Source organism: Caloenas nicobarica, chromosome 13 (assembly GCF_036013445.1).
Source record: "Caloenas nicobarica isolate bCalNic1 chromosome 13, bCalNic1.hap1, whole genome shotgun sequence".
Taxonomy (NCBI): Eukaryota; Metazoa; Chordata; class Aves; order Columbiformes; family Columbidae; genus Caloenas; species Caloenas nicobarica.
This window is the reverse complement of record NC_088257.1, coordinates 290,928-301,156: the sequence shown is the minus strand read 5'-3', so window position 1 is coordinate 301,156 and position 10,229 is coordinate 290,928. Positions and strand designations below refer to the sequence as shown.

At 55.7% G+C, this 10,229-nt stretch overlaps 1 protein-coding gene across 2 annotated transcripts in view; it reads right to left on the bottom strand.

Annotated features, from left to right (window-relative positions):
- Positions 1-185: 185 nt before the first annotated feature.
- DPYSL3 (dihydropyrimidinase like 3) overlaps positions 186-10,229 on the bottom strand; it is a 32,746-nt gene continuing 22,702 nt past the window's right edge. For both annotated transcript variants that reach the window (XM_065643746.1, XM_065643747.1), the window contains exons 7-14: positions 9,411-9,479; positions 6,871-6,991; positions 5,297-5,453; positions 2,880-3,021; positions 2,366-2,536; positions 1,602-1,781; positions 889-1,051; positions 186-386 (exon numbers count right to left, since the gene is read on the bottom strand). In XM_065643746.1, the coding sequence (XP_065499818.1) occupies positions 298-386; positions 889-1,051; positions 1,602-1,781; positions 2,366-2,536; positions 2,880-3,021; positions 5,297-5,453; positions 6,871-6,991; positions 9,411-9,479 (1,092 nt within the window). In that variant the 3' untranslated portion in view covers positions 186-297. The remainder of the gene's footprint in view (positions 387-888; positions 1,052-1,601; positions 1,782-2,365; positions 2,537-2,879; positions 3,022-5,296; positions 5,454-6,870; positions 6,992-9,410; positions 9,480-10,229) is intronic.

The following is a 10,229-nucleotide window of genomic DNA, read 5'->3' as shown; positions in this document are numbered from 1 at the left end:
TGCGTTCGACACCAATAACACACTGACCCGAGCGACCTGTCTGAGCAGCATGCATACAAAAAGGAAGAGTAAAAACACAACCGAACCCACAACAACAGACTTTTAAGGCTATGCATAAAACAAAATGAAGCAATATCTTTAAAGCTAGGTAGCAAGTAGCATTTGTGAAACATAAGGCTTGAGGCTTATTTCAGGTTTCTTCAGAACAGGTTTATTTGCTTTTCCTTTTTAAACACCAATGTACCATATTTCTTCCTTTGCTTGAACAGGGATTTTATTTCCTTCTCGCAGGGATATTTAACTCAGGGAGGTTATGTTGGAGCGGCCTCCCGGGGGTGCGACGATGCGCTTGCTCGCTGAGCGAACACCTTCATCAATCTGGGTACCTGGGAGAGGACAAGAAACCACCAAGAGAAGGGGGAAAAAGAAGTTAAGAGCACAGGAGTGGGCAGTCAGGCAGCCTGGGGTCTCGCTGAAGGGCCTCCCAAGGCTGACTGCAGCCGCTGGCTCCTCTCCCACCCCAGGAACAACCGCGAGAGCAGCAGCAGCTTGAACGTCTCTGCAGAGGCTCCTCTGTGAGCAGACCCATGCAGCAAGAGCAGGGTCTGATGCTGCGCTGGCACCTCCACAGCCAAGTCCTCCTCGCTTCTACTGCAAGGTGCAGAGAGTACAGAGCCAGCTCTGGCCCTGTCCTCCAAGGGACACAGAGGGTCTCGCGCTGCCATGCTCTGCTCTCACAGAATCACAGAAAGTTAGGGATTGGAAGGGACCTCAAAAGTGGTGAGCACCTCTCGTGCTCAGCTTGTCCCAGGCCACCTCCCAGCTGCCCCCAGCCCAGCATGGCCAGTGGCCCTGTGCTCTCCCAGCCCAGCCGCCACGTGTGCTCACCTGACAGGCTGAATCCAGACTGGTGGAGGTTCCTGACAGGGGGTGTCTGCCGTGTGGGGGACCCCCTAGTTGAGCCTGCAGGGGTGCCCCCCTTGGGGGTGGTGGTCAGGTCAAACACAGGTCCGTCATACATGCCCCGGGGCACAGCGTGCATCTCCGCCATCTGTCACAGGAGAGAAGAGGACAGTGACACTCCTCTGCTCCCAGGGAGCACAGGGAGTCCCCAGTCCCACCGCAGCAGCAGTTCACACCGGCAGCCCCGTGTCCCTGTGTCTCACACGCCCGAGCCCTCCCCGCAGCGCTGAGGTTGGCACAGCCCCACTGCCCGTGTAATGAGTCCCTGCCCTCCCACCCTGCAGCAAGTGAAGAACTGGTGCAAGAGGGAAGCCCTCAGCATGTTCCAGCTGCAGGGATGGGAAGGACAAGGCCATTTTGCCCAGTCTCCTCATTTATAACTCAGCACTCCTCTCCAGACTCCTGCTGCAACAGGACAGCAACGAGGGCAGGCATCACCTGCTGCTGACCCAGAGGAGCATTTGCCCCCAGCGCTGGCACACCATCACCATGGTCAATGCTCTCTACCCCAGCCTTAGCTACCCCTTGGGTTACGGTTCAGTGAGAACAGAAGCAGAAAACCAAACAGTTATTAGAGAAAAGGGCAATGTGGGCTAACGGTGTCCCAAGTCTGTCTCCTGGCATCCCTGTCTGCTCACCTTCCTCCTGGCTTTGATGCGCTTGTAGACATAGTCAGGGAAAGGGCTGCTGGGCAGGAAGCGTCCAGTCCCCTGGGTCACGTGCAGGTTCCCTTCCTCCAGCGTGATCTTGCCCTGGCATATGACAACCAGCGGGGCCCCACGTAGCTCCATCCCTTCAAAGATGTTGTATTCAGCCGCCTGCAGCAACCAGGGGATGATGGTCAGGAGGGACATGAGCGCTGCCTGCTCAGGGCTGTGTAGTCCCCACACCTTGCTCCTGAAGTCACCAGTGCAGGGAGAGGACAAGGTAACAGCCTTGCCTGTCCCAGAGGCCTCTTTTAGTTCACTAGTCCATCACACCAAGAACCCACCAGAGCTCCTAACATGAACCAGGACCTGCTGCTTTAGGGTTTGGTGCGAGCAAGGACTCCAACAACAGAGAAGGGCATGACCTAGGCTTGAGGTAAGGCATGAACAAAGTACACTGGGCAAAGCCAGGAAAAACTGCTACCTGGAAAAGGAACCCAGATAAGGAGAAATGTGTGCCCTTACCCCTGCACAGGCCAGGCTCAGGAGAAGAGCAGCACAGCAGAGTGAGAAAAGCCTCATGCAGAGCCCAGGGCTCACAGGTATCCTACGCCCAGCCACAGCTGGCATTGCCCGGAGCCCAGACTCCATCCCTCCTCCTGGGCAGGGCAGAGCTCCTAGCAGCCAGGGAGCCCTTACACAATGCTACTCACACCCCGCCCTCCAGCATCCCCACAGACGAACAGAGGGCTTACAGATTGATGGGTTTTTGCCGTGACGATCTTCACTGCATCAGGATCCCATATAACCAGATCGCTGTCTGAGCCCACTGCTATTCTCCCTTTCCGTGGGTACAGGTTGAAGATTTTTGCAGCATTAGTGCTCGTCACAGCCACAAACTGATTTTCATCCATCTTCCCTGTGGCCTGCTCAGACACAAAGAGAAATAAGTGCTCTTTTGGGGAAAGGGAAAGTAAGAGCCCCTGAAAGCACCAGACTCACTCCCACAAGCCACGGGCTGGCTGGGCCCAGATGGCTGAGGCTGATCTCACTGTTGGCACAGACAGACCCAAAAATAGGGGCACAGTCACAGCTCCTGGCTGTTCACCTGAACCCCTGACAGCTGCTGCTACTGCTCTGTCTTGTTTTGACTCCCAAAACCAGAGAGGAGACGTGCAGGTGAGTGCCCAGCTCTGCGGGGGCAAGAACACGGGTGTCCGAGGTGCCCATCAACCCTGCCCGCTCTGCCCTCGCCCTGCACGACCTTACCACCGCCTTGTCCCAGATGATGGACATTCGCTCCTCTATGCCATTGGTCCCTTCTGGGATCGCCGTGAAGTTGTCTTTTCCAATTGCTTTCTGCGCAGTGCTGAATGTGCAGTGGGCACTTCCCGAAACCTGCAGGTCACCACTGAGGGGTGGTGGTAACAAAAGCATCATCAGTCATTCTGTGGTCAGACAAGAGCAGGGACACGGGCAGCCCTGGCTCAGCTCTAGTTTACTCTGCACCCATTTCTATGGCTCCTCAGTCTGAAGAACACAGCGGAGCCAGTCTCTGCGGCTCTGCCGCACTGCGCTGCCCGCTCGGGGCACGGATGGCACCCTGCACACCAGAGGAGTCAACAGCTCGGCTGCCGGGGAACAGCGTGGCCTTTGTATCGAGCCAAAAGGTGTCCTTCCGTATGAGACTCCAGTATTTGCACTAACACAAAGGGAAAAGACATCTCACATCTACTTGGGAGAGCAGCCTTTCTGCCACGTGGGGATGAAGAGGCTTCTCCAGCCAAGGACTGTCCCTGACAGCCCTTTTGTTGTGTCCCACCAGCTCCTGAGGCCGGGGGACAGCCGCAGCCCACCACCACATGTAAATCTGGCAGTGGGATGAAGGGAGTGATGGCCCCAGGAGCAGCTCCCTCCAGGAGGCCCAGGAAAGTGCCACTGCAGCATTCTACAGCAGCTGCTGCCCAACGCTGTTATCCAGACCCCTCTGCCCAGAAAGGGTCACCAGTCAGATGAGATGCCCTGACCCCTCCCGCTCCTGACAAGGACGGCAGAGGCAGGACCGGGCAGAGCCAGCGCTGCCGGCAGGGCCAGGAGCTGCCCACGGCTCCTGGAAACCACCAGCTGCTGCCAGGGCCCAAGGAGCCGAGGGGCAGCACCTGCAAAGTCACCGCTGCCAGGTAAAGGGAAGGAGACCAGCACAGGCCAGTTCCCAGCGCTGCCCATGCAGGGGAAGTGCCCTGGAGCTCCAGGATCCCCGACCCGGGACGGCGCAGACACAAGGGCTCTGAACCAGCCCTAATCCACCGGTAATCTCCGTCTTCCTCTGATAACTTCTGCCATATGTCTGACTGACCACACAGCCAGAGGCCCAGCCTGACGACACAACATGCTCCCTAATCTCCACCAGATTTCTCCTGGTGGAAGAAAACAAGCCATCAGCCCAGCCGGAGCCTCGCAGCCTCTCCTCCTGCTGAGGCCTCGTAGAAAACGGCACAGGAAGGTGTCAGGACAGACACCTGTGGGCTGCAAGGACTCAGAGTATTCTTGCCTCTCCTTTGAGGTCTGGGACAAATTTGAAGTGGAAGGGAAGGATTAGAAAGCCAGTCCTGGAGCTGGGCTCACTTTTCCCTGCAACTCCCTAAGACCTGCACCTATTTCACACAACCAGAGTGAGCAGAGGCACACCTTGCTTGCTCACCACAGCAAAATCCAGAGTGAGCTGCATATTCAGACCCCAAATGCAGCAGCATCTCTCTTAGGCCAGCCATGGTACCTGCACCCCAGCACAACCCAGGTTTTCCTAACATCCCTCTGCTGAGACACCTCTTGCTGAGCTCATCTCATCAGAGATGTTTCCAGCATTACCTCAAAGGTCATTTCCATTTGCACCCCCTGGCTAACACAGACCAGTCCCCACGTGCAAACGCGGGGCGGGAGGGTGTGCGAGTCACACGTGGCGCAGAGGGCCCGCAGTGAGCTCTGCGTCCCTGGCTGCTGCGCGTGCCTCGCCAGTGAGAGGATGGAGAATAACTGCGAAAGGTCAAAGCAAATTGCTGAAGTGCTTTTATTGTCTGCTCTCTATTTTCCAGAAATCCCTTTCCCACCCCCTTGCCTTCAGGGTGAACAAACGATCCACCATCCCTGCCAGGTGTGTGCGGGCTGCCCTCACAGGCCTCGCGCGCTCTGAGGCTGCTCTGCCAGCCTGCACACCATGAGAAAACCTCTGCTTTGGGCTCCACTGGTGGCCCTGCCAGCTTGTGACACCTGTCACCTCTGCACCTTTTCCTGCCCCATCGCAGCCCCGGCAGCCGTTCCCCACCCTGCACAAGAGCCTCTCAGCCCTGTGAATGCTCTCGCTGACAAGTCTGTGTTAGCTGGTCCTCATTTCTTTGCCTTCTTCAGGCATTTTAAATGGTTCATGACTACTTGCCCTGGTATTTTCCTCATGACTGATGTGAAGCTCATGGTGCCTCCGCTGTGCTCCCTCCACTCTCGGGGATAAGACACCACGGCTCTGAATCAAAGCCATCTCATCAGTCAGCTCATTAAACACCTGCAGTGAAGTGGTTCAGGTCGGACTAATTTCTACGCTGCCCAGATTCTCCTTAACCGCTTCCTTCCCTACTCAAGGCCAGAGTCCGCGCTTCCTGCCGGCAGCATCGCCCAGCAGAGCTGCCACTCACCTGGCCAGGAGGGAGTTGATGTAGTCAGGGGTTGTTGGGTCGGGGCTCAGAGGCGGAGAGACCACAAATGCCGCAGCCTTGGCCCAGTTCTTGCTCCAGTAGTGCGTGCCGTCGGTCCCGAGGCTGGCCGTGATGGGCTCACCAAACACCACATTGCCTGGAAAGGGGGACAGGAAGGACGCTGCTTTGGTGGGGCCTGGAGGTGTTCTCTGTTCCGCAGCACTGCCAAGAGCCAGAGCTACGTCTGGCTGTTCCCCCTGCCTGCTCGGACCTCAGGTGCTGGGCGGGCAGAAGGGACAGCGAGGCTCACGTTGGTGTCAGGAGGAGCCCTGCCTGTCACCAGCACAGCTGCCTCTCGCTTGAGGGCACAGACGCTGCTGGCGTCAGGGCACAGCCACAGAGCCGTGTCCCACAGAGGCACCAGAGAGACCAGGGGCGCTGGAGACCCGGCAGATGCTGCTTCCCAGCGCCCTGGCCACGCTCCGGGGACACGAGGCCCCCGTTCCCCTCCTGCAGGCAGTGGTGTCCCCGCGCTGCAGCAGGGACATATCATCCCGCTGACTTCCAGCCCGAGAGTGACAGCCGCGTCCCGGAGCCGCCCGGCAGCGCGGGCACACCCAGCAGGGACAGGCGGTTGGATGTGAAGTGACAGCCGCAGCAGGGCAGGCAGACCCCAGCCGGGCCAACAGCCAAGCCTCTCACTGTCCTTCATCCTCACCCCTGTGCATTCTTCCTCCTTTATCCCTCGTAAACAGTTACCGCGTGCCTCCAAAGAGCTGGCAGGCTCATCCCCCTCTCCTGTTGCTCACCCATGTTCCGGTCCGGACTCCAGGACAGGCCATGGGAGGTGGCAGCAGCTGGTGACCAAGGGCTTTTTGCAGACTTTATCATTCTGGTAAACTAGGATGTGGACTGAAAAATTGCACTTTTCTTTCCAAAAATGCTTTATAGCCTGGGCAAGTGCTTCTGGGAGACAGTCGTCGTTACAGCCCACAGTTAACAACTCCACCAAGACCCGCTCTACAGATGCATTTTCTACATTTCCTCCCCGCCTCCTTTTTACGGGGCCTCACTGAACACGGCTGTGGACGTGCACACGTGCGTATGGGGAGTCCCTGTGCTCCACCACCAGTGACAAATGGAGCCTCCAGCCACCTGAAAAGCCACCCAGGCACCCTTGTGGGGCCGGCACTTCACAGGGAGGACAGAGCTATACGCAGCAGCTCAAATCGCTTGCACATGGACTGGATGAGTCTCCTCAGAGAGTCCTTCACAGCCTCAGACAAACTGCCGTTTAAAGCCCTACTCCTACCTGCAACTCACACGTTGATGTCACCTGATGTGACAACAGGAGGTGGCTTCATGTGGCCTGCTGCAGTGTCCCTGTGCCCTTCACAAGCCAGGGAAATGCCTGAACCAGCTGCTCGCCAGCAGAAGGAGAAGCGCTGGGCTGCACTCGAGGCACATTGGTGGTCTGGGCAAAACAGCCATGAGGACACAGGGATCACTTCGTCCAGCTGTCCAGGATCCCAGCGGCAGCAGCGAGGCTGTGCGCAGCAGCAACTGCCACTCACCTTTTTTTCTGGCTTGTGAGATGAGGTCAGCAGCGCTTTTGCTCATCACTTTAGTTACATAGAGAGGGCAGTTGGTCTGGCTGGCAATGGTGATGGCCCGGAACACAGCTTCTGCTTCCAGCTGGAAGAGAGAAGGGTGGGGGGCTGTGGAGGAGCACCGGGCGGGCAGGAGCCCCGGCTCCCCTCGGCACAGCACGGCTGCTGCTGACACCTGTGCCCTTGCTCTTACCCTTGACTGCCCGGGGTGGGTTAACCAGAGAGACCTGATGGGAGAAGCTCCCGTCTCCCAGGGCCCAGCCCGTCCGCAGGCTCCAGCCACACGACGCTGGGCAGGGGAGCGCTGCCCGGACCCTGCTTGGTGCCAGTGCAGAGCCGCATCTCCTGGTTTTTCCACCGCCTGGTTCCAGCTCTCCCAACAGCAGCGACGCCCAGGACTGCTGCCCGCGCCTGCCAGCATGGCTCATGGGCTAACCAGGCAGCAAAAGGGTCTCCCCTTCAGACCACTCTGCTGCAGCTGCATTTGGTTTAACCAAACGCGTCCCTGCCCGCGGCTGGGGCGCAGCGAGCCGTGCGCTGGCAGGCCGCTCGCTGCAGGGTCCGGCTGTGCTGCGGTGCAGCTGCTGCTCGTCCTGCCTGCTGACACCCGCCCCGAGCTCCAGTGTCCTGCCGTCAGCAGAGGGTGGATTTCCAGCACGAGGAATATCTTTGGACTATTACATCAGCCTGTGCTCAGCCTGAGCTCGACCCCAGAGGTTCTCCAAGTGTTTGCTCTACAGTTTGGCTTCAAGCTTCAGCATGAGAAAGTTCAAAACAGAAGCCTTAAAAAGTCAATGTACCAATCAGCCGGCTCCCCAGGGAGGCCAGGACTGCCAGCTGCAGGGAACACAGCCGCTGCCACAGGCCAGGCTCTGCCGGTGGCAGGAGCAGAGCTCAGCACCCCGACACCCCTGCACCCCGACACTCCCGCACCCAGACACCCCTGCGCCCCACCACACCTGCTCCCTGACACCCCACGCCCCGCACCATTCCCACTGCCACAAGCCTGTTTGCTGCACAGGGAAAAGAGGATTTTCTCTTCTGCTTAAAGACTCTTTAAACAGAAATTTAAACAGGAAAACATACCCTTCACAGCAGGTTACCAGCGTGCCCTACCAAACCATCGCCTGACAGAAGAGCACACCTTTAGCCCCCACTGAGGCCTCTCCAGGACACGGCAGACCCAAGGAGCTATGGACCACTCTCCCAAAGCTTTGCCATCAACCCGCAGGCTTTATGGAGAGTAGCAGGGTCATTTGTGCTCTACTTCACATTTTCCCAGGTAGAGTATGTTCTAGAAGAGGGATGCTGTTTATTTTCAAATGCAATGAGATCTGGGTGTGGCTGGACAGACCTAGAGCCTTCTTGCACTGTTCTCAGTAGCCTTATGCTTTAATGGCATTTCAAGATCGAACACTCAACAGTGTTTTATCAGCTTTGGAGAAGAATCAGAGTGCTGTCTTATGATAATAGGGCAGTTCTCAAATCCTGGCACAACCACAGCATCCCGTAATTGTGGGTTAGCTTGCCAACTAGTGGCAATGTGTCTAGAGCAATAAAAATAAATGGCAGCTTACACAGAGGGACCCTAATCTACTGTGTTTGACACTGAGTTTCTTCCATGTACAGGAAAATGCTTTACAGTCTCATACTTCAAAGAGAATAACCACTGGTTTACACTAGGCTATACATGCTGTTACGAGCCATAAAACCATAGAATAAACCATAGCCATAAAACCATAGAATCGTTTAGGTTGGAAAAGACTTTTAAGATCAAGTCCAACTGTCACCCAGCACTGCCAAGTCCTGCGCTCCCCTGCTCAGCTTTGCTATTGTACCAAATTCCTATTGTTTTCTTCTTTCACACACTGTGGAAAGTTAAAAGCATCTCTCAGCAGGGAGCTATCTCAAGAAAACATATCTAAAATTAGACTCAACTCAGATTAATGGACCAAACAGAAAAATAGCCTGCAAGCTAAAATTAGAAGTAATCTAATTAGTGTCTTGACAATGATTTGTAACCAGGAAATTCCCCCCCGCTCCATCCCTCCCACTCCATCCACCAATGGCTTTGCCTGTCTGATTTCAAAATGCACTTCAGAACCTAAGCAGAGATTAAGCAGGAAGAGGCTGGAATCTGTCTGCACTCACACAGACATGGACAGTGAACTTTCAGAGGAACTGAAACTTGCCATTCGATTTTCCTCAGGCCTCTTATACCCATGGAGTCACCTATAGAAGACAAATGTCCCCGAACCAGCGCCAAAGGCTGCTACAGCCATACAGATCTTTTTGTTCATTGATTAATTGCTGGGACACTCAGAAGCCCTTGTCTCTGCTAGGAGACTCGAGCAAGACCAAAAATATTTGCCACAAACATGCACCTCGCTCTTTCCTGAGCTGATGAACAAGTACACACACTTGGGGCTCGCTTGGCCCCACCACACACACCAAGCCCCCTGTTCCTCGGTGCCGCACGGCTGGTACCATCCTCAGCATCTTACCTCCTCAGGTCTGCTCAGCACGTGGCCCTCGGGGCCGGTAATTCCCATCTCCAACATCCTGCTTTGTTCCTAGGATATTGAAAGGGCAGAGGGATGTCACAACACTGTGAAACTGTCAACCACACAGAAAAGCAGATCCCTCCTGTATCAAGCCCTTCCCTCAGGACTGCCACCAGCCATTGTCCTGCGGGGCCACCATGCACGGTGAAAGGCTGCAGCATCCTCGAGGGCTCTGAGGGAGAAAGAGGGTGGATGGGAAACAGGACTGAAACCTCTTTGATGAAACAAGCACAGTGTGGAGGAAAAGAGGGTACAACTCCCCAGCTCCAAGAACAGCACCTGATGTTCACAGCCCCTTTCCAAGGCCATCCCTGGCTCCTCTTCCGAAAAGCAAGTAGTCTGAGTAGAAACTAATGTGAAAATAATCATTAAAGGCAATAAAAAATTCTCCTCTCAAGGTTACTCCTGGGTCCCTAGTGCTGTTCTTTAGTCATTTGGATATCAGCAAGTGCTAAATCCTGTCCTGTATTTCTATAAAAGCTGGTGGTGTGGAGTGTTGGTTCCTGTATTAACATTATTCTAAGTATTTTGCTGTTATAAATAAGGACCATGGATAATTGCATGTGTGCATGCACCTCATGCACTGGCCTGCCTGTCTTCCCTCTGTGCTCTAGAGATTCCTCCTGCATTTCCTCATTTCGAACATCTCCCTTTGACAGAGGTCAAAGGAAACACACAGGGGGACCTCGTGGTCTGCCCTGACCCAGGCACTCGGGGGGACTCTTTCGGACTCTCACACCTTTGCCCACGTGCTGTCGC